The sequence below is a fragment of the Scatophagus argus genome, chromosome 10 (genome assembly GCF_020382885.2).
Source record: "Scatophagus argus isolate fScaArg1 chromosome 10, fScaArg1.pri, whole genome shotgun sequence".
NCBI lineage: Eukaryota > Metazoa > Chordata > Actinopteri > Scatophagidae > Scatophagus > Scatophagus argus.
In genome coordinates, this window is record NC_058502.1 from 15,282,454 (window position 1) to 15,304,162 (window position 21,709).

Below are 21,709 nucleotides of genomic sequence, written 5' to 3' on the forward strand. Positions count from 1 at the left end.
ATTCAGTATTTAATATATAAACTGTTCATTTTATGCAGTGTATTTGTCCACAGCACACAGAATGTTATTACCGTATGTTGATCATGTCTTTCTGCCCTCTCTGTTCTTTCAAGTCTTAACTGCAAGGTGTAGTTCAACATTTTGGGCAATAATCTTTGTTGCCAAGACATACACATGCACATTGTTAGCAATGTACTCTTATATAAGGAAGCGACAACAGCTGGTTCCCTTATTTTAGCATAAAGACTTTAAAAAGAGGTAATCAGGTCCTAGTTGGCAGGGTTTTTTTTAATATTTGGACAAAGCCAGGCTAGCTGTTGCCCCTTTTGTTGTCAGTCTTTTAAGTTAAGATAATCTAGCTCTCTTGTGGTGGTTTCACATTTACCATACAGACATAAGAGAGGTATCATCTAATTGTTGGAAAGAACACAAAAAAAAACGCATGCAAGAATTTCACTTCCACTGGCTCAGTCAAAAGGCTTTGGAAATTCTATCGTATATCACAGCTCTGTCTGGCATCTCCTCCCTGTTGTGGTAGCAAGTTCTTTGCAAACTCATACAAACATAACAAACTAATTAACTTGCCTTATCAACATATCGCTGATGCATTTTTTTCCTGCATGGTTTAGCAAATTGCTGTAAACTTAAACCAAAACAAGATATATTAATTGAAACCAGCTTATTTCTTTCTGGGGCATTATTTTGAGTGGCAGTATTGTAATACCAGTCAGGTATTACTGTAACTTTAAAGTGCAAAATAAGGATACAAACTTCCACCCTCAGTCTCTGAATCTGCCTTCAAAGAGATGTGTCAGGGCTGCATGAAATTTCATGTAGACTTTGATATGATTAAATCTATGATTACTGTGATAAAAACCTTCTCTGTAGCCAGATTATATCAGTATATCAGTATATGTCAGTATAATGTAGGAAATAGGATAAGCATTGACAAGAGGAAAGCTTATATAAGATATTTAACTTAAAATTACATTGACAATATCAATATTGTGCAAATACATTTAGTATGTGCGATATTTCTGAAAAGATTGAGAAGGATATAGTTAATGTTCTTTGTAACAACTGCCTGTGGAAGCCCTTTAAATTTTTTATACAGTATATGTGTATTATTTCTGTTCTCAAAAGAGAAAAAAACAGTCAACCTAAAAAAATTTAACTTTTCTCACAAAATTCAGTTGACAAAACTGGAATAAGTTTAATTTACAATATGATTTTGCTCATTGTTTTAGGAATTTTAATGCACAAATTTAATTGTTCTGTTATTGGTGACAAATGGCATCAGTCTCCACTGTGTGATTTAAGCATCACATGCAACACAATTTAAACTCAGTTCAGTGTCTGTGATTCACCAGTAGATGTCAGAGTTCTCATAGATACAGGTTTGCTGCTTTGACGTCACTGGATGTCTTGTGGCAAGACTTGCAATGTGCTTGCAGCAGCTTGAAGTTTTCAACTGACAGAGTTATGCAGCAGCCATTTCCTGTTCTGTGTGGTTCGGAGTTCTATTTCCCCTTTTAATATGAAAAGTTGCTCCTGGCTGCCATTAGCTGTGGCAGGCACCCCAGTTATGATGATAAGCCTAAAAGGAAAAAAAAAGAAAAAAAGATAGCTTTTGTTACTTTTGTAAAACAGACTGTCAACTGTTTGACTATTTCTGATTTTCTTTAAAAGTCATGGATTTCTGTGCTTGCGATGCGACTGTTAGCAGGCAAGCTATGAGGTAATGACATTTAGGCACCCTGGTTTCTGGAAAAGAGGCTAGTCCGGATGTGGGGCGGTACACTGTCTATAAACCACTAATCCAAGGGAGGAAACGAAGTCACTGTGACACTGCAGCAAAGCATCTATATTTAAAAATAGTCATTGCAGAGCATAAATTCTTTATCAAAAGAGAATTTTGAGTGAAGGACCTAAACTAAACGTATTAACTGAAAAAGAATATGAAGCCAGTTATGTAGTTTGCACAGGCAATGACTTTTGCCATTGCTAAGCACACCAAGCATTTATTTTACCACAGACAGCAGCATCGTATTGCAAATGTTCTAAAACGTTTGCCCTATTCACTTGTTGCATGCTAGACTACTCTAATGCTAGACTGCTCTACTAATCAACACTGTTACTCCAATATTACATGTGGTGGAGAAAAAAAGCAAAGGAAATTTGCCTCAGAACTATTGCAGAGTAGGAGTACAAGAGAAAATGAAAATACTCTAAAAAATGAAAATACCTCAGAATTATATCTTGAGTACATGTGCTTAGTCACTTTCCACAACGAGAAGTTACGATTAGGGCAAAGGGGCAGGGGGCCAAGGTTCCCCTCCTGTGAACTGGGCCCCCAATTCCTCGCTACACCCCTGGATTCTGCAGAGGATTTTATTATTTTAAAAACAAACATTGAATAGTCATACACATTTTAAGAGGTCTTGTTTAAATTTTCATTTTTTCTGTCTACTTATTCTCTGGATCAATGCAGTTTCCCCATGTATATCCAATTAAGCACCACCGAAAGAGAGACGGACCTGGCACTGAGCCTGCACTGTAATTTTACATGCACTAAATACGGCTTTTGTCAATCACATAAACTGCACTGATTCATCAGCAATCACAGAAAGTAACTTCAGAAACTGAGTTCACAGTTCATACTGTGTACATTTGAGTTATTGACTATTGCTATTGGAATCTGATGGAGGTGAGATATCTTACCTTACAAGTACATAGATGACACATCTGTACACTGTCATCCTATTTTTTTACCTTATAAGGCCAATGGACTCCATCTCAGATGAGTTAAAAATGTGGACAGGTTTGTTTCTCCATATAAGGATGTTACGTGCCGCTCCCGCCCCTCACTGGCTTGAACTCACCTGGGATTTTACCTAAGAAGGAAGATCTTTATCTCTGCCAAACACAAAAAGACAGAAAGGGTTACACAAATGTTTGCACTGTGCCAGTCACTAAAGCACATACATTCTTTGTGATTTTGGCTTCAAATCTAATGTGATTTAATGAAAATACTGAGGTTGCAGCTGAAACTATGTCACACCTGGGAAGACGGGGGTGGGGCTACTTTTGGAGGTGTGCTCATTTACCCAGCTCCTCCTCTGTGAGTCAACCTGCTCTCCTTCCTTATGACCCTCCAGTATTTTAACTGCTGCCATTTTTCTCTGCTGTCTGTCTCCTCCACACATCAGAAGCAAAATGGTGAGTAGCCTTCACAAAGAATGTGGCTGGATTGACTTGGCTGTGTCAGTTAGCAACTTCTTTGTGATGTGTGTGTGTGCCCCACAGGACATGTATTCTACTAGTGATGAAACTTTGAAGTGACAAATGTTAATTTTGACAATATTTTTTTGTGTGTAAACTCAGTCATGCCTTGGTGTTACCATATTTAGAGTTTATGGTTTTCACTGGCTGTTTTTTTATTAAGGAAACGATTAGAGAGTTTAGTGTATGAAAGAGCTTGTTCAAGGTGTGGTTTTGCCTCCAAAATGGAGGGAGCTTTGTTCGTGCTTCATACTTGTTCTCAGAGAGTCCCTTGGGGCGGTCTTTCTTGTGCTAACTTGTTCCACAATGACTGGAATGCAACAGAGCCAAAGCCTTGAAAATTCATAGGGCAGGCTACACCCACAGCATGTTACTGCAGAAAAGCTGGTAGAATATTTTTTAAATGCAACTGTTTAAGTAGTGTTAACACATCTCTCCAGAGTCTAGTTTTGAAGAACTTCCTGTTTCTTCCTCTTTTAGTTCTGCTTTCTGTCAAAACCCAAGTACATGTGAACATCAACTGTTCAGATATGAGTTAAGGCCCAGATTTTACCAGAATAGTGATAGTTTTATTAATTTGTCATTTTACAAGACTTTGCACATTTTATTGACAAGTTAGTCTTGCAACTTAACTTACTAAATCCTATGAGTAGTATGGAGTAGTCTTCACATAGAGGAGCTGCTTTGTCACTCATTTGACTAAAATCCATCCGTATTCATCTATGTCCACATGACATGTGGTTCTCATCATCGTTCAAAATACAACTGTAACTGCTTTGTTTGTCTGTGTGTATTTCTCTTATGCTCTGTCTTCAAGCATTATTTAAGTTAAAGCAGGTGGAACATTAGACACATTTTGAATTTATTATTTCATCAACATTACATATACCCTGTGGGGTCAGTACTTTCTTGGGGCTAGCTAGTAAAATGTCATATCAACAAATGAAAAGAGTCTGATTGTCTTTGGATTTTTTTATACTGACATGTAATGTTTTGTGTACACTGAAAACAGGCATCTGGAGTAAAAGTCGCTGACAGAGTGAAGGATATCTACAATGAAATGAAAGTTGTGAAAAGCGATGCTGATAATAACGAGCGTATGAGAGTGGTGGTGCTTGCCATCATCGACAACTGCATTGATGTGGAGAAAATCTTCCTTGAAAAAGATCTGGCCGGTCAGGATATCTTCAAGTTTTTCAAGGGTCTGCTGGAGCCAGATAAGTGCCGCTATATACTGTATGACTGCCACTTTGAAACAAAGGAGTCGTCTAAGAAGGAAGAACTGGTCTTCACGACTTGGTAGGTTTTTGTGTTGCAATTGAATCACAAATGCTCTTTCCATCTGCATGCTCAACTTACTACAGACCGTAGAGAATGGCTAACAATATAATTTTGCAAATTCTCTTATGTTTAAGGTCTTATCTATTCTGAGGCTACATATTTGTGTGGATGTGTGAATATTTATGTTGTGGGAGACGTAGATACAAGTATTTTCTCTTTTTATCAGGTGTCCAGAAAGTGGACGCATCAAAGATAAAATGAGCTACGCCAGCTCAAAAGAAGCTCTTATGAAGGTCCTGCAGGGGGGTAAGTTGTTTGTTATTTTTCACTATGTTACATTTTTTTTTTCCTCCAAGACTTTACTAAGCCATTGAGTTTAAATTGAATGATATGTCCTCCTTTTCTAATGAAACTCTTATGTTTTCACCAGGTGTCAAACATAATCTGCAGATGAATGACATTTCAGATTGCGGTGACAGGGACTGTTTTGCAGCAAAATTGTCACAAGGCATTCTCTGTCTCGAGGGCCACTCTCTGCACACCTAATCTTAAACAGTCTTTCTGTCTCATAGCAAGGCCAATTTAAAGAGATTTGAGGGGACAATAGTAAAGTTTCCAAATTCATTTTGTTTTTTTGACAAAGCTTAAATAGAAGGGTTAGGTTCTGGACCAGATTAGATTCCTGTAACATCTTTGATGTTTGTGTCCTAATAAACAGACCAGTCACACCACTTTGGCTGTGGTATCAGTCTTATTCAGATCTAATTTTATTCATTCTTTGACCATAATTATACTGTTGTATGTCACTTGACTCTTAGTACATTCATTACGGATCAGTAAATTGTTTTTATGTGCATACGTACTGTTTGTATCCCAGCATAGATCACTTGTCTTCCCTTATGGACTTGTTAAAACAGGCATGTTCATTGTGTGCCGTCATTGCTCCAAGTACTGTCAAATAAATTCTATGCATCAAATCGTGCTAACGTGCACTGTTTTTATTGGCATTAATGGCTTATTCATCGGGCAAAAGTTTGTCCTTATCAACTTGATAATCAATCATCTGATCAATCCAATCAATCATCAGTCCTGACCTTGTTTTATATGGAACCGCACAGTTTCGCTTCATTCCATCAAATCTGCTCCTTTTAACCGTGTTCATTTCATGACTGACAAAATGTTACTGATGCTCTGTACTTTACTATTAGTGTCTTGTTATTACATGAAAATGGACCCTTTTGAAAAGCAAGTATGGATGAAGGCTATGATTAACATGTAGCTCTTAGCACCTGGATGTACACCAGAAACATTCACACTCCCTTTAGAAAACCTGGGATGGACTCCACAGGCCAGATGACTAAGGGTTTTGAAAGTGTTGCTTGAGTTAAACTAATCTCTGCAGGTGATATTAGCTAAGATACACGTGTATATGGGAAATATATTAAATTCCTATGGGACTACAACAGCTTTTAACAAACAAACCCTTAAGATCAGCAAGGTAAACTTGGTGACATCAATTCCATTAATGAAAAATACAAGACACTTTCTCATTTAACATTACACTGCAAGCAGTTTAAAATGTCAGATGATGAGCCTAGCTTAGCATACAAAAGGGAGGATGAGTGGAAAAAATTAGCCTGGCACTGTTTAAAAGGGGCAAAATCCACCATAAAGTACCTGGCCCTGCCAACAAAATATAGTCTACTAGGCTATACAGTATAACCTAAACTATGCCTAAACTACTACGATTTATCATAAAGACATGATATTAATGGCTCTTTGTCTTCAGTTACACTCTTGAATGAGGACATTTCCCAAAGTTCTGAACTTCTCTTTAAGTCTCATGTTGCTTCTAACAGTTTTGTTCAAAAGTGAACATGAATTTTAAATTAATTTCTTGTTTCAGGTAACTTTGATTTTTATTTTCTTTGTTTTACTAGTGATTTATTTGTATCTTTTGCTTCTTTGAATATTTATAGTTGTACCAACTGTTTCTGCTCTTACATGAATCGATGGAACAACAAAAATGTCCTACTGGCAGTTATACTTTAAAAATATCATTTATTGTAGGTTGCAATGTCAACACATTAATCCAAAATCTGGAAGCCATTTGGACACAGCACCTGACCAGTCTGTGTACCCAACTATCGCAAACATGGTGGTTTTTAGATTTTACCCAAATATGGAAAGACATCTACATCCTGACTTGAGGAAGGTCTTGCCTGCTGTTTGTTGTCAACGCTTCCGGCACAGTTTATTATCAAACCTGGAGGGTGAAATTTAGTCTGTGATCACAACATCAGGACATGCAGATATCAGTTTTTTCTCATCCAGCCATCTTTGTCTCTCGCTAATTTCTTTCAATATTATAATGGTGGGTGTGTTGAGTGGGAAGGGGGAGGGTGACAGAATGACAGATTGAGATCATGACCGAAACACAACCATACATGGCTGTCGAAAACCTCCATCCTGTAATACACTTCCTTGTGCCTGTAAACCCTGATGCAACCTGAACCTTACTGTGTTAAAGCTTCAAGCAGTGCAGTGCCGCATTTTTAACTAACTTGACAATACCAGTAATACACGTCTTTAAAGGTTAAGGAGATCGGAGCTACTACATAGTGTGCTATGGAGAGAAATTTCAACCCTCCATTGTGCTGCATGAGGATATACTTTCAGGGTATTGCAGTGCAGTAATACTTCCTGTAAGAAACTGTTCTGTACTCAGCAGAGCGACAACAGGGCTTGGTCACAAGTTTTTTTTAGCGTCATGAAGAAGATTTACAGGGCAAGTGTTTGCAGTTTGCTTCTGGATCTGGAACTGCATAAAAATATAGATCAACTTTTACTTTGCTTCCTTCCTGCATTCATATAAGCCTCATCGCAACGGAGACACAGACAACCAAGAGGAATTACGCAGAGCTACACTGTAGTTTATTCATTCATACAAATTTGATGCGTGTTGTGGGCAGCCAGCTACAGAGGAAAGCAGGCCCTAAAGGTAATGAAACATTGAATCATAAAATGTTCCCATCATTCAACCACATAGAAAAGACATACAAATTAATTGCACAGGTTGATGCACGTTTGACGTACAATCAGTTTCCCTTTTTAACACTGAACTATGGGGAAATGTTTGGAATATAAGGCAGGGGGATAAATAACTTCTGACATAGCCAGAAATGTTTATGGAATGTGGGTTCAGTAAAGATTGTAGCAGGATTCTCTCCTCTAATCTTACTTTGAAATGTTCATAATATGAAACATTGGCAGTTGCAACAAATGCAATCAACTACAGTACAAGAAAGAAATAGTTTTGGAATGCATAACTATGGTAATCATAAGGCATATTTGGCAGTTTTTTTTTTGTAGTGTCTGAAGTCAACTTCCTCTCAGACTGACGTTCCTTCCTTCAGCTCCACATATTCTCCCTTGAAAAACAGAAATAAAAAAAAAATATTAAATTCAGATTTAACACTTATTTCCAGGAAATTAAATTTTTACACTCTGTGGTTAGTTTCTTTTTTCTCAACACACACACAAACAAACATAAATAGGACCTATAAACATGATGTGAGTGATGGAGTTACCAGAACTGAACTGGCACTTCTCTGGTTGCTAGTCCTCACTCCTTAACACAGCCTGAGCTGAACTTTAATGGGCTACCCTCCACTTCCCAAGCAGAGTCCCTATAGACTGAGCTCTGACCACCCCAATTGTTAGTGTCAAAACTGACAAGTATACTAAAGGAATTTGACCTTAGAAGTATGTATATGTAGTCTTATTGCAATGGTTGTCTCACCTTGCCTTCCAGGTGCTCCTGCAGTGTTCTCACTGTCTCTCTCTCTTTGGTCAGCTGCTCCTGACTGGCTTTGAGAAGCTGCTGGAGCTTGGTGGCTGCCTGGCCCAGGTCTTTGGACAGCTTCTTCTCCTTCTCCAGGCGTTCCTGTTACAACAGCGGCAACAAACACTACTTCAAAGCACGAAGCAAAAATGAGACTCAATAAGGAAAGAGACAGAGAGGACACAAAATAAATACAGATTATAGCCTATGACCATAAAATGTGAAATAATTCTTCATTCATCTAAGAAAGTAATCAGTACAACTTCAAATACATTTTTTGAATCACAGTATTAAACTCTGCAGTGTATGACATTTATAGTAATTGAGGACCGGCAAAAAAAAAGGGTTGGATTCTGCATGCCATTTGTTACTGCACCTTGAGTTGTGCAACATCTTCTGTGTCAGCTTGTGGTGACTCCGCAGAAACCTTCAGAAGATCCAGCTGAGCCTGGAGTTCTGTTATAGTCCTCTGAGCCTGGAGGTTGACCCCACACACACACACACGCGTTACCCACTGAAAGTTTATTTCATCATTCATCCCCTCTTGTGGCAAGGAAAAAAAATGCACTGACGCTGGCTTCTACCTGCTCAAACTCTTCTGAAAGCTGCTGCCTCTGGGCCACCTCACCGTGCAGCTTCTCAGTCATCTGACTCGACTCGTTCTGGGCCTGACAGCAGGAAAAAAAAATGACACACACAATAAATACACACAAAGACAAAAGGTGAACACACATGTGTGTATGCAAACAATTCTTGAGAAAAGGCAGCACTACCCCCTCAACACAAACACACACACACACACACACACACACACGCCACATGACCTGTGTTCCAAATTAGTTTCTTAACAGAATTTGTAAAGTGAAAGGCGTGAGTCTTGCGGTTGCTGTTAAAAAACACACAAACAAATATCTGAAAACGAGGAGAAGTGAGCATGCCCAAAAAGGTGAGAGAAAGCAGTGGTTAGACTTCTGTCCACTCAGTCAATGCAAATAGTGATTAGCATAAACAGCCGCTGGCAGAGGAGTACTGGACAGACTGGAAATACAGCACTTCTTTATCACAGTCATCTATTACACTGTATTCATGTACCATTGCCACATCCTATATTTTGGACATGGGATTTGGCAACAGTTAAGCTAAGTAAAAAGGAAAATATATATTTTCCTTATTACTAATCAAGTAATAATAATAAATCAATAAGTCATTTTTTAGTGCTTTTTATTGAATTGAACCCATTTAAAAAAAAAAAAAAAAGAAAAACAACTAAAAAACAAATAGTAAGAAACACTGTCCAATACTCTCTGACAGGAAGTTAAGGGTGCCCTAGGATCTTTGCACCCTGACCTGACTGGGTTGGGCGTCAGCTGGGCCATTCTGTTCTTGTTGAGCCCGCATTGTGATCTCAATCAGCTGCTCTCTGACCTGAAACAGGAAGTCGTCGATAGTCACCGGTTAAATAACCTCCCATCGATGAATTCCTTTTGTGTCACACCTCACTGAAACCTTACCTTGTTGGTTGTGTAGGTTAAGGAGGGATTCCTACAGATTCCCTGACAGCTGACAGCTCATAAATAACACTTCAGTCACACTTGTATGTGAATGTGTAAATGTTGTCTGGTGAACGGGGAAGCAGCTTAAGTTAAAAGTCACCTGTGCAAGCTCCTCCTTGAGTGCCTGGGCCTCCTTCTGGGTCAAATCCAGCTGGCTCTGACTATGCGACAACTGCAGCTTCAGCTGAATCAATAGAACAGCACCGAAATAAACAAACGTCAGACAGGCGCAGTTTTAAATGCATCACAAGAGTCTGATACATTCAAATGTAAGAGACATGTTTATAAGATTTCATTAAAAAAAACCTGGATATTTGTGTCAAATTTTACCATTTTATGTAGAAATGTTTTGTGAATGCAAGAGTATAATCTAAAATGCAAATAATATGCAAGTTCACCTCTTTAATAGGAAAACTTGCACATAAAATACAACTAATATTTTAGCAGCCACTGTCAGCTCCAGTGAGGTCATGTGATCCGCAGATTCGACCAGCTCATGTACCTGCTCCATCTCCTCTGAGGCCAACTGGTTGTCTGACTGCTTCTCCAGCTGGGCCTCCAGAAGCATCATCTGCTCCTTCAACTGCAGAGAGAACAACCAAAACAAACAGTTTGACATGGCAACACATATTTCTAACCCGCAAGTTAGTGTGTAAAAATCCCCACCTGTTGTACACTTTGGTTTTCTGCCTCCAGTTTGCTGGCCCTCTCCAAAGCCTGGTAATGTGTGATATTGGGATATTTTAAAAATAAGGAACCAAGTCCCACACATGAAGAAAAAATAGCAAAGTCGCTGTGATTTTAAGAAGGTATTGTAACCTACCACCCTGAGCTGCTCCTCTGAGTCAGCCATCTTAGACTTCCACACCAGCTCTTCTTCCTCCACACTCTTCTGCAGATGTTTCAGCATTCCTTCCTAAAGATGTAAGGAAACAGGATTGAATGAGCTGTATAAAGTTACTCACTACACTCACATAAAACAACACATGCATATTTATTTATTTATTTCAGTCACCCACCGTTTCAGCCAGGACAGTCCTGTACTGTTCACATTCAGCTTGCAGTGAGCCATGGCTCTCTTCAGCCTCCTTCAGTTTCTCAAGCAACTCCTGGCACAAAGGAAACACATTCAGAGCTTCTACTGCTGGGCTAACTCGACCCAGTGTATGAGAAGAGGATAAAAGTGTGGCTTACAGACAACCCTGTGCTTGACTGAGACTCCTGCTGCCGCTGGCTGAGAGCCTCCTGAGCTTTCTGTGTAAATACTTGTAACCAGTTGGACTAAGTGAGGAGAAAAGCAGACATAGATAAATCATGTGCAGATTATTTTGCAGAATAATGACCAAAATCATCATCATAAAACATCAGCCAGGGCTCCTCTCATGAAATGCCCTGTACCTACCTGCTCTGTCTCTACATGTATCTGTGGAAAGAGAGTCTGGAGAGTTTCTTTGGTTTCAGTTTGGAAAGCTGACAGTTGTGCCGTAACATCCTGCTAAAACAATGAAAGATAAGATCAGGAAGGTGATTAGGAGGAAATGAGCTTCAGCTGATAAGCCACTCGTATGTAAAAAGAGCCTTACTTCATCAATAGACTTCTTTTCTCTCACTTCTCGCAGCTCCTCTTGTAGTGATGTGACAAGAGCATCCTTCTCTGTCAGACTAGCCAAAGAACCAAAAAATTAGACAGAGATCTACAACAGGCCTAACAAGAGAGTGAGATTTCTCTTTATTCATATGCCAAAGCTCATTTACCTGTTCTGTAGCAGTCTGAGCTCTGCGGAGCCATCTGTCTGCTGAAACAGAGTGGACATGCAAATGAGTCACTGAGATACTGTTGTGATGTGCAGGGCAACTCTAGGAGAACTAGGCAACACGAGGTTCACTTACTGGTGCATTTTTAAGTTGTACCATTTCCTCTTTGAGGTTTTTAAGTTCATCCTGAAGTGACATGACAAGGCTGGCATCCTCACTAGAAGAGATACAATTTGGACTAAGTGTAAGTAAGAAGAAAACAAATGGGTGTTGAAACAATCAAATAAATGGATAGTAAAACGCATGATACCTCTTATTTCTTTGCTCTAATTCAACGATAGTGTTCTCCTGTTAGAAGAGATTACTTGTGATTAGTGGTGCCACTGTCCACATACTTGCATGTATATATATGTATATATATATTTCTCCAACCAAGAAGAGATACTATTTGATAACAATACATATTTTTATTACTTACAGCAGCTTCCTGCTTCATCTGCAGTTGCTTCAGTTCATCATGAAGTGTGCTCAGCTGGTTGTCTCTCTCCTGAAGGCTACGGGGGGGACATAGCATTTCAAATCAATCAATGGAACACCTCCTGATCTGATTTTAACCCCAAAGTAAATACACTTACCTGAGCTTTAGCTGTTCCAACTGCGCAGCATTACCCTGTCGAATCAGACATGACAAACATCCTTATGGGTGATCATGTGTAGTCAGGTCTCTGGCCACTTCAGAAATGTAAGACTGACAGTGTGTGTCCTACCTGATTGTTATCCTCCTCCTTTTTGGTCTGACTGGCCTCCAGCAGCGAGTTGATCGAGGACACCTGCTGCACAAGCTGGCTTTTCTCTGCCTTTGTCTCCTCCAGCTGGGCAGTGAGGGCATCCACCTGAGCAGAGCGCTCCCTGTTCTCAGCTTTCAGTCTTTCAATACACAACTGACACTCTGCAGGGACAATGGGCACTATCAAAATACAGCATTCTCAATTTATTCCATATTCCATATTTTAGATTCTGTTATATAACCACTGGTCCCATATACCCAAAGCTCAACAATTAAAAAAAATAAATAAAAATAGATCAAAGTTACTATCCCTTAACGTCTGGTAACCGTTAAGACTGTGTTCCTCATTCTCTAACCTGAGAGCGCATTGCTGTCCTGTTGGGTCTTGTCCAAACAGGCCTGCAGGCTGCCGTTTCTACTCTGCGCTGCTCTCAGCTCCTCACACACCTCCTCCAATCTCCTCTGCAACGCCTGCTCGCTCTCTGAACGGCTGGCCTGTCAACAAAATTCATCAGCAGGTCATATCAAACAGCAGGGGGCAGCAAAGATTCACAAACTGATCTTACTTGGCAGCAAGGTTCACAAGGGATTATCAGTGCAGTGTGGACTGTGCCACATTTCTGTTAAGGATAGAAAAAAATGTCGTATTTACACACATTTGGAGAAAAAAACATCAAAGAATATTGGTGAATAATTCAGCTATGGGATTGTAAGAACATCCTTTGTCTTGAGGTTGTGCAAGCAAATAAGGATAGATATTTCAAAGGCATGTCAAGCCATTAGTGTGGAATTGTGAAAGGAAGTGTCTTGTAGGAAGTGCTTTGAACTTGTGGGAATTTTGAGATGATTAGTTTTTCTGTGTCCCTACGACAGATTCAATCAGAGCAGCTGATTGCTGGGTGATGACTGAAAACTGGTCTCAGTCTAACAACACACACACATTTCACAAAGACAGCAAAACTCATCGCAAGTCAAATAAATCAGAAAAACTCACATCTTGCATCATTTGAGCATATCTGCATTATATCGACTGATGGACTGAGCCATTGCATAAGATGTTTGAAGTCCTTAAACTGCTATCATGTTAGTAAATGATTAATCTCAATGAACACTCTGCCGGGAAATGACTGACTTGCTCCACATCACCTGTAACAGCTGAGACCCACAGACTGCGTAGGCTCTCGTGAGCAAAATAACAGACACTGTAAGACAGGCATGTGCCATCTGAAAGTCATATACTGCAAATAACATCAGACTGTTCCTGCTCTCATACAGCCAGTTACAGAGGGCTGGAGACGAGAGGTGCTCGGACACGCACACATTCCAGCTGGTGTTGAGAAACATTTTCCCTGCAGCCCCATTATTGTAAGGCTGCATTCCAGTCAAGCCCTAGGCTCTATGATTACAAGGCAATTAAACATCCCATAGCATTAGCAGCTCGAGGGGTAGGTGGGAAAGGTCTAGGCTTGCATTTTGTAAAGACTCTAACTGGCTGCTTTAACAAGAAAAAGCATCTACAAAGAATAAACAGAATACATTTATTTCCATGTGGAAACTTGATCGTGTCCATTGTCAGTTATGACATAGATAATGTGGTGTTCCCACAGAGCCAGGCCAACCTGCAGCAAGGAGAGCTGCTTCTCTGCAGCGGAGACCTTGGCCTCCAGCCCTTTCTTGATATGCTCATCAGCAAGCAGACTTTCTGTCTTCTCTCCAAGTTCCTTGGTTAACTTTGTGCATTCCTGACGCAGTTTGGCCAGTTCCGCATTTTGTCTGAGGACAGAAGAAAAGAGCAAACCTTAAGGACTGGTACATGGAACATGCCTTTGAATTTCTACACTCTCTTCTCAGTGGTCACTTCAGTTAGTCTCAGTGTAAAGAGGTAAGGTTCATGTCATTACACACTACTGCTTGTCGTTTACCATTACAGGGGAGTACTCACTTGCTTTCAGCCTGACTAGTGGCTTGGTTGAGGGCATCACGGAGAATGGAGTTCTCCTGCTGTACACGAGCCAACTGGGCATTGGGGCCTTTATCAAGCTGGTCCTGCAGGTTGAGGATCTGTAAAATCATTTTAAGATCAGATCACCAGAAGGGCAACAAAACAACAAAATTAAAACCAAAAATGTACTAATCTGAATTGTTACATTTGATTACAGAACTGACTTTTGCATTGAGCGCCTGGGTCTGGGCTACATGGTCCTGGTAACTGGCCTGCATGCGAGCTTGCAGAGCAATCATTTCTTGCTCCCTCTTACTCAGCTGGGAACTCAGCCTTGTCTCCACACTGGTCACCTTGGACTTCTCAGCAGAAAGCTCCTGTTAACACACAGCATGATCAGACAGCACATTCATATTCACTGCAATGTGCCTGGGACCCATTTCAGGGCGAAATATATCCACAACAGTTCTTACTGAATTTTGTAAAGACGTCCATCATTCACTGGAGGACGAATTAAAATTTTGTTTTTGAGGTTAATGAGGCTTTTCCTCTTATCCCAGCATGATGACAACACACTTGGTTCAGGACAAGAAAATGCAAAGAGTAATAAATAGTTTTCCAGGAAATTTGCTGATGACAGTCATGTTCATCTTAAGTACTCCAACAATACAACATGAACTGAATATGAACAACCTGGCCTATGCTTAGTGTTAACAAACCTGTGCACAAGAAAACTTTAAATGAACAGAAAAGACTGTCAGGACATTTGCTGAGCAAAATTATGCTACCCTTAGAATGGACTTTGGCCTTTCATGTACTGTCACCAATAGGCTGACATGAGACACCACATGTAACATATCTCATGTCATATCTAAATGCAATGGGGTGATTCATAATGCATTGAGTGAGCCTTTTATACTTCTCAACAGATGTGTTCTGTGTACCTTTTAAACTTTCCTCCAGTGCCACCTGCAGGACAAAACATGAGGAACACTGCAAACCACAATTCAGCACACATTCTCCAAACAACCCTTTAATTTAGGTAAGAACATGGCTTTTTCTTAAGCTGCAATTTTCAGGTCAAGTGCACCTTTTGCCTAAACCATTAATGAGTATTTGAGTCTCACAGGGCTGCCAAGGTGGCTTATAAACCAGGCAGTGATTTTTGTGGCACAATCTGCTTCTTTATTGACCTGAGAGACACTTGTACTGTATATCTAACCTTGGTAAGCTCTCGGAGACGGTTCTTCGCTGCAGATGCGTCTTCTTGTTCTGCTGCCAGCTGTTTCTCCCTCTCCTCCAGTTGTTTCTTCAGTATGGCCACTGGGTCTCCTTTCTGAGTGGCCTGAAAACACACATGTACACAGAAAGACAGCATAAGTGGGTCTCTCTAGAAGTCTCCCAGGCCTTCAGTGAACTGGTCTAACAGGGTATTTTTCGTCATCATCGACTGCAGTGTCCCATACCATGTGCCAGGTGTCCTGAACGATGCCAGCCTTCTCAGACAGGATCTCAATGAGCCTATGAGCCTCGCTCTCACTGAACACCATGCTACTGATGGTGGACAACAAAGCCTTGTAGGGCAGGTACAGTGGAGCATCAGCAGCATCCACCACTGCCACTAAAGAGACAAACAAAAAAAAATTTCAATGAAACACAGAATTAGCACAGCTGCACAAGATGATGAATCCTGAATTTATATCAATTTTAAAATTAAAATGATTATTTTCAAGCTATTTGGCCTGTCACAGTGAAGTCTGAATTCCCACACTGCCTTAGGAAAAGGACAAGGCTGCGACTTGTCCATTGGGGCTGTGGGTAGCTTTGGATGGCAAAATAAGGGGGGCACTGTGGCACCAGGCGGAGACAAGCCTCAGGCAAGGGAGAACCCCACCCTCCTCCCTACCCATTGTCAGGGCACTGAGAGCCTTTGTCAGCTAACAAAACAGGGCAGCGGTGTTTGGACAAGCTGGCTGCTCTATGCCCTTCAGAGCTGAGTGCCAGACATAACCCACAACTGACATTGGCACTACTTTCCACAGATACACAGCTAGAAGTTGATCAGCACTGACAGGGCATTACTGCCTTAGATTGTGAGCATGGGCGTGAGACGCATGTGTAGATAAATAACCACTTCATCTCCAAACATTCTAGTTCGAGGACAATCACCAGCTTTATAGCTAATGTAACCACTTCCAATTCAAAGGAAAAGGCTAATTATTGATAGAGTGATAGTGATAGTTCTAGTGTGACAACGTATTGATAGACTACAGTGACTTTGGTTCTTGGTATGCAGAGAAGGGTTTGTGTTTAAGTGTAGTTAACAGAGACACTGATGCGGACACATCATAGTCACAACTACACATCATACACGACAGCAGTCCTGTACATCCAACAAATGAATACTAGTTCAATAGGAAAGACATCTGGCATCATTGAGACACTTCTTAAAACATCAAGCTAAATTTTTGCTTTTAAAGCCTCACAAATCAGTGCAAGAATATTAAAATTTGACAAAGGGAAAGTTGTCAGGCACCTGAAGATAATGTAGAGCTCTGTTGTGATTTTTGGCACAGTGGTCACAGTTGAAAATGCAGGTTATGTGATACCATTCAAAGCCGTGATCGGACAAGCGCCACACAGACAGTATTCTTAAGACTGATGAGCTATGTGCATCATTTTCTTCCCATGATGTGCTGAGACTTTCTGAAGAGTTCAACACTGGGAACAGTGTCATCTTTAATAACCACTTCTTAAATACACACATAAGAAAAAATGAGATAACAAAAAACAAATACATAAAATGAAATGTACAACTGTAAAAACGTAAGTAGCTATCTCTAAAACAGATCTGCTTACCAGGCTCAGTTTTTTTTTTGGAGGCCTTCTTTTTGGGCTCCGGTGCCTTTCCTGCAACAGCATGAGCCAGCTGAGATCCCACTGGAGGCACTGCCATCACCGGGACATCTTTAGAGACAGCCTCCAACACTGGCACAGTCTTAGATGGAGCTGGCGAAGACTTGGCTGGGGTGGCAGCAGACTTGGCTTGGGCAGGGGCAGACTTAACTGATGCAAGGGTAGGGGCAGATTTAACTGATGCAGTGGCAGTGGCAGACTTGGCTGATGCAGGAGCAGGGGCAGACTTGGCTGATGCAGGGGCAGACTTGGCTGATGCAGGAGCAGGGGCAGACTTGGTTGATGCAGGAGCAGGGGCAGACTTGGTTGATGCAGGAGCAGGGGCAGACTTGGCTGATGCAGGAGCAGGGGCAGGGGCAGACTTAACTGGTGCAGTGGCAGAAGCAGATTTAGTTGATGCAGGGGCAGAGGTTGCTTTAGTTGGGGTAGATGCGGGGACTGAGGAGGACTTGACTGGTGCAGGGGCAGCCACAAGTGGAGCTGGTTGGGTAGAGGCTGGCTCAACCTTAGCCACCTTCTTTTTCTTTTTCTCTTTAGGTGAGGGTGCCGGTGAGGGTTCAGTAAAAGCAGGACCTGGTTCAGCAGCAGTCTTGGGCTGAGTGTCTGCTGTTGCTGGGGCTGCAGTTGGTTTAACCTCCAAAGCAGGGACAGGAACAGGAGCAGGAGCAGCACCTACCACTGGGGCAGCAACAGGCTCAATGATTGCGTCAGCTTCAGTTTCATATTGATTTTTTTCAGGCTCTGGGATCTTTCCATTGGGCTTTTCTTCTTTCTTCTTTCCACGGCTCTTCTTCTCAGATACTTTGTCCTTCTTCTTTTTCTCAGACCGAGCAGACTGTGCCTTACCCAGCTCTCTGCGCTGCTTAGCTAAGGCCTCCTCATAAGAGGTCTCCTTCATGGAGAAGGTGGAGACAAGGGCGATCCCAACAGCAGAGATCACCATGAATCCACCAAACACCATGATCCCAAGGGTCTGTGGGTCATAGATATCCATTGTTCAATTTCAGTTAACCTGAAAAGAGAGAGGCAGATTTATCAATTTAGTTAACAACATAGACTGCTTACTATAGATAACCAAAAACCAGAAAGTTTTAAAATTGGAGGAAGAAGTTATTCAGATTCAAAGTAATTCACTGTACCAAACTGAAAACTGAACTGACGCAGCTGTATTTACAGAGCAGTTGATGTGGTGAAATTCACGTAAGCTATATGGAGAACAACAGCAGTCTTTACCTTCAAAAGCCTCAAGGTGTCACTGTTGACCCAATATACATTTGCCTACAGACAAGACCATGTAATGCAGACCAGCAAAAATGTGTTTATACAGGTCAAACAATTAAATCTCATACACTGACTCCTTAATTTTTTAAGCCCATCACTGAGCTTTATGAAAAAGTACATGCACTGAAACAAACTTTAAGTAAACGGTTACATACTACCAGAAAGAAACCAACTTCCCCTTAACTTACCATAACTAAAACCCCCCTTGTAAGCACTGCTTCAAAAATATGGTTTGCAACTAATTCAGTATTTTCTTTAAAAACTGTTAATTTTGGATTACTATTGGGGCTGGAAAACTCTGTAAACAGTAGAAACTTTCCATGGGAATAGAATTTTTGGAAATAAGAGGTAATGACATTTATAAAAGTACAGGCGTAATCAAGCTTTCACAATATCATAAAAAAGCTGAGTTGAATTTAAATTAAGCTTACTTCTAACAAGAATTAATGGATACAGATGAATTAAAACTATTCAATTAGCTTGCTCAAGCAAGCTACATGCCACATTGTAACAGCTAGCTAATAAAAACTAGCAGATGGCCACGAGTTTTAATGTCTGCTTTGCTTTAGCCTACTATCTTCCAGTCACCAAAAGTATCAGAAAAAAATATAAAATCTATTCACCTGAGTAATAAAATCAGGTGTTGATTTAAAGCCTGTTGTCCTTTGGCTCAGACAGTGAACTCGTGTTGGCAGTAATGTGTGCTGCACATGTGATAGCAGAATGCACTGTGCATGCACACGGTTGTAATTTTTCTGAATTCCTATTTAATGGGATGGAAAAACATATTTGTACATGTGATGGAGTGTGCTGCTGAAAGCAGTCATTGGTTAAAATTTTATTACATCAGCATACTGTTAATCAAAACATAACACCTAGTACTGCTTTTTTAATGTTTAATTCGGATTTCCTTGATAAATAAGTTCAGTACTTAAAAATGTACAATTTTTATATCAAGACTGTGAAAAACTTCCAAAATTCCCCAAATTTCTTAGCTTGTGTTTTTCTAGGAAATTTTATAGATATTTTTGGGGAAATGAACTTATTCTAATTACAGTGCTGCTGTTAAATAGCACAAGATGAACTAAAATACAGCATCCTGAAAATATAATTTTACTCACCAGCCATAATTATTTTGAATGCTTCACAGAACAAGAAAACATTATGAGAAACAAAATCAAACACTTGAAAAAGGTTTGTATGAGTTGGGGGGTTACGATCAATACAAAGGTGATTTTATTCACATATTCAGCCATCATAACCATCATAACTACTTCTTTAATTCATATTCAACCATTGCTGAAGAGTTAGAGAAAGGTTACTAGATCCTGGCAGATTTCCAGAGCAACTTACACACATGACACAGATCCTAAAATTATAAGAGCTATAAGGAGTGAAGTACATGTGCAAAAGGGGCTTATGATCAATCAACTACCACCAAGCCATAGAGGCAAAAAGGGTGGCAGACAAAAGTGGATAAAGTATACAACAGCAACTGCCCAGATTTCAAGCAGTTGGCTGGTTACTGTTAATTTCCTGTCCTGTAAAAAAAAAAAAAAAAAAAAAAAAAAAAACATCCCTTAAAGGGACTTTCAACTATCCCTTTAATGCTCTTAAAGGTGCATGTCACAAAAAGAATGTTTAGCCTTAAGGGGAGGAAAAGTTGGCAGCTTAGGGACACTAAACCCCCTTCTTTGATGTATTCCTGCAGCACTACTGATTCTATCCCTGTTTCTATTGCAGATTAAGATGTCATCCCATCAGAAAATATATAAATGTAAAAAAAAAAAATGATGAATGTGGAGGATTTAAAGCAGACCAACACTGTAACATGGCAGAGGAAAACTGTGGGGCTACTTTAGCATAGCAGAAACGGAGTCCGGAGTCCTTGCTCACTGCAGGGTCTTAAAGTTAGAGGCAAAATGGAAGAGTTTGTACTGCCTCCTCATCTGTGATGTCACACATCAGTGCATCTCCGCTCAGACTAAACTGAAAAAGAAGACTTGAAGAAAACAGGGTGACTTTCTGAAGATTTAAGTGCATCTCACGGTCCTTATGAAACACGAGTACAAGATGAAGATCACTAAGGTGTAACTGTTTCAAATTATGTAACCTTTCAATCCAAAATAACTTGTTTTTATACATAGAATAATCTTCAGTTAAAATGAAAATCTACTTTAGTAAGCCATGGAAGTAAACTATGTAAATGTTTATTTTCCTGCTTTAGACACAGTAAGTTATTTGTCTTCCATCGCTTTTGTGTTCACATGTACTATAAGAACTACTTGTGAAAAATAATCTGTCTTCTATCCACGCTTTAACACTCAAGCATTGACTTTCAAAAACTTCCAAAATAGTTTAAGTTATTTAATCTCAAGTTAATACTAAAATTGCCTCACTAAGAGCACAACTGAGAAAGGCCTCAAAGATTTAGGAAACATCCCAGGACGCTGTACATCGTTACATCGTTCAAACAAGCAAATAAAAAATGAATAATACTGTTTTTTTTTTATTTACTTGATCTGCTTTTAATCATTACTTGCGAGCTAGCATTGTGGCTAACACTATGAATCAATGAACTTATCTGTCGTCCTGCAGAATATGAAGTATCGGCTTACATTACCAAAGTGCGCTCCGAAAGCCGTAAAAAAACTGTAAACTAAACACCTACACAGGGGCAAAAAGCTAAAATGATTTCACATAACTTTAACCGGCTGTCTTGCTGAACACTTAGTTAGCTCTAAGAGTTAGCGGTAGCAGTTCCAAGCTAGCTAATGCTGACACAAGCATAGACACAATGAATAAAAAAAATTCCAAGACTCCCACACTTACCTCGCTGGTGATGGAGCTACGTATGCTTGCTTCAAAGGGAGTGGAGAGAGGGCAAAAAGCTTTGAGTTATAGACGAGGAGATTTTTGTGCAAAGCTGTCTATTTATCCAGCTATCTAGCTAACGAGCTTTTTCCAGTTCTCTCCCCCTCACTCCGCTGGAGAATCCGTGCTCTGCTGTGAAGTCGTGGCACTTCGAGCTGGCTAGACGTGCTGGCCCCATGCCCCACATAGCTACC

The 21,709-nt window shown here is 40.2% G+C and overlaps 2 protein-coding genes across 6 annotated transcripts; one reads left to right on the top strand and one right to left on the bottom strand.

Annotated features, from left to right (window-relative positions):
* Positions 1-3,063: 3,063 nt before the first annotated feature.
* Positions 3,064-5,545, top strand: cfl1l (cofilin 1 (non-muscle), like). The gene is made up of 4 exons (XM_046402404.1): positions 3,064-3,219; positions 4,295-4,581; positions 4,790-4,869; positions 4,994-5,545. The coding sequence occupies exons 1-4, from the start codon at positions 3,217-3,219 to the stop codon at positions 5,107-5,109; spliced, it is 486 nt and encodes a 161-aa protein (XP_046258360.1). The 5' UTR covers positions 3,064-3,216; the 3' UTR covers positions 5,110-5,545.
* Positions 5,546-7,475: 1,930 nt separating this feature from the next.
* rrbp1a (ribosome binding protein 1a) lies at positions 7,476-21,709 on the bottom strand. 5 transcript variants are annotated; one of them, XM_046402374.1, is made up of 27 exons: positions 21,474-21,708; positions 17,304-18,372; positions 15,911-16,065; positions 15,667-15,789; positions 14,669-14,821; positions 14,445-14,563; positions 14,122-14,275; positions 12,859-12,997; positions 12,483-12,664; positions 12,351-12,385; positions 12,194-12,269; positions 12,026-12,063; positions 11,851-11,932; positions 11,716-11,753; positions 11,544-11,622; positions 11,363-11,452; positions 11,155-11,241; positions 10,980-11,069; positions 10,784-10,876; positions 10,627-10,677; positions 10,463-10,543; positions 10,061-10,144; positions 9,755-9,832; positions 8,992-9,075; positions 8,784-8,882; positions 8,366-8,509; positions 7,476-7,994 (listed from the first exon to the last, which is right to left on the bottom strand). In XM_046402374.1, the coding sequence occupies exons 2-27, from the start codon at positions 18,352-18,354 to the stop codon at positions 7,956-7,958; spliced, it is 3,444 nt and encodes a 1,147-aa protein (XP_046258330.1). In that variant the 5' UTR covers positions 18,355-18,372; positions 21,474-21,708; the 3' UTR covers positions 7,476-7,955. The 5 variants fall into 5 exon arrangements, with proteins under 5 accessions (XP_046258330.1, XP_046258329.1, XP_046258328.1 ...); XM_046402373.1 differs by having other exon boundaries at positions 11,363-11,455; XM_046402372.1 differs by having other exon boundaries at positions 11,716-11,756.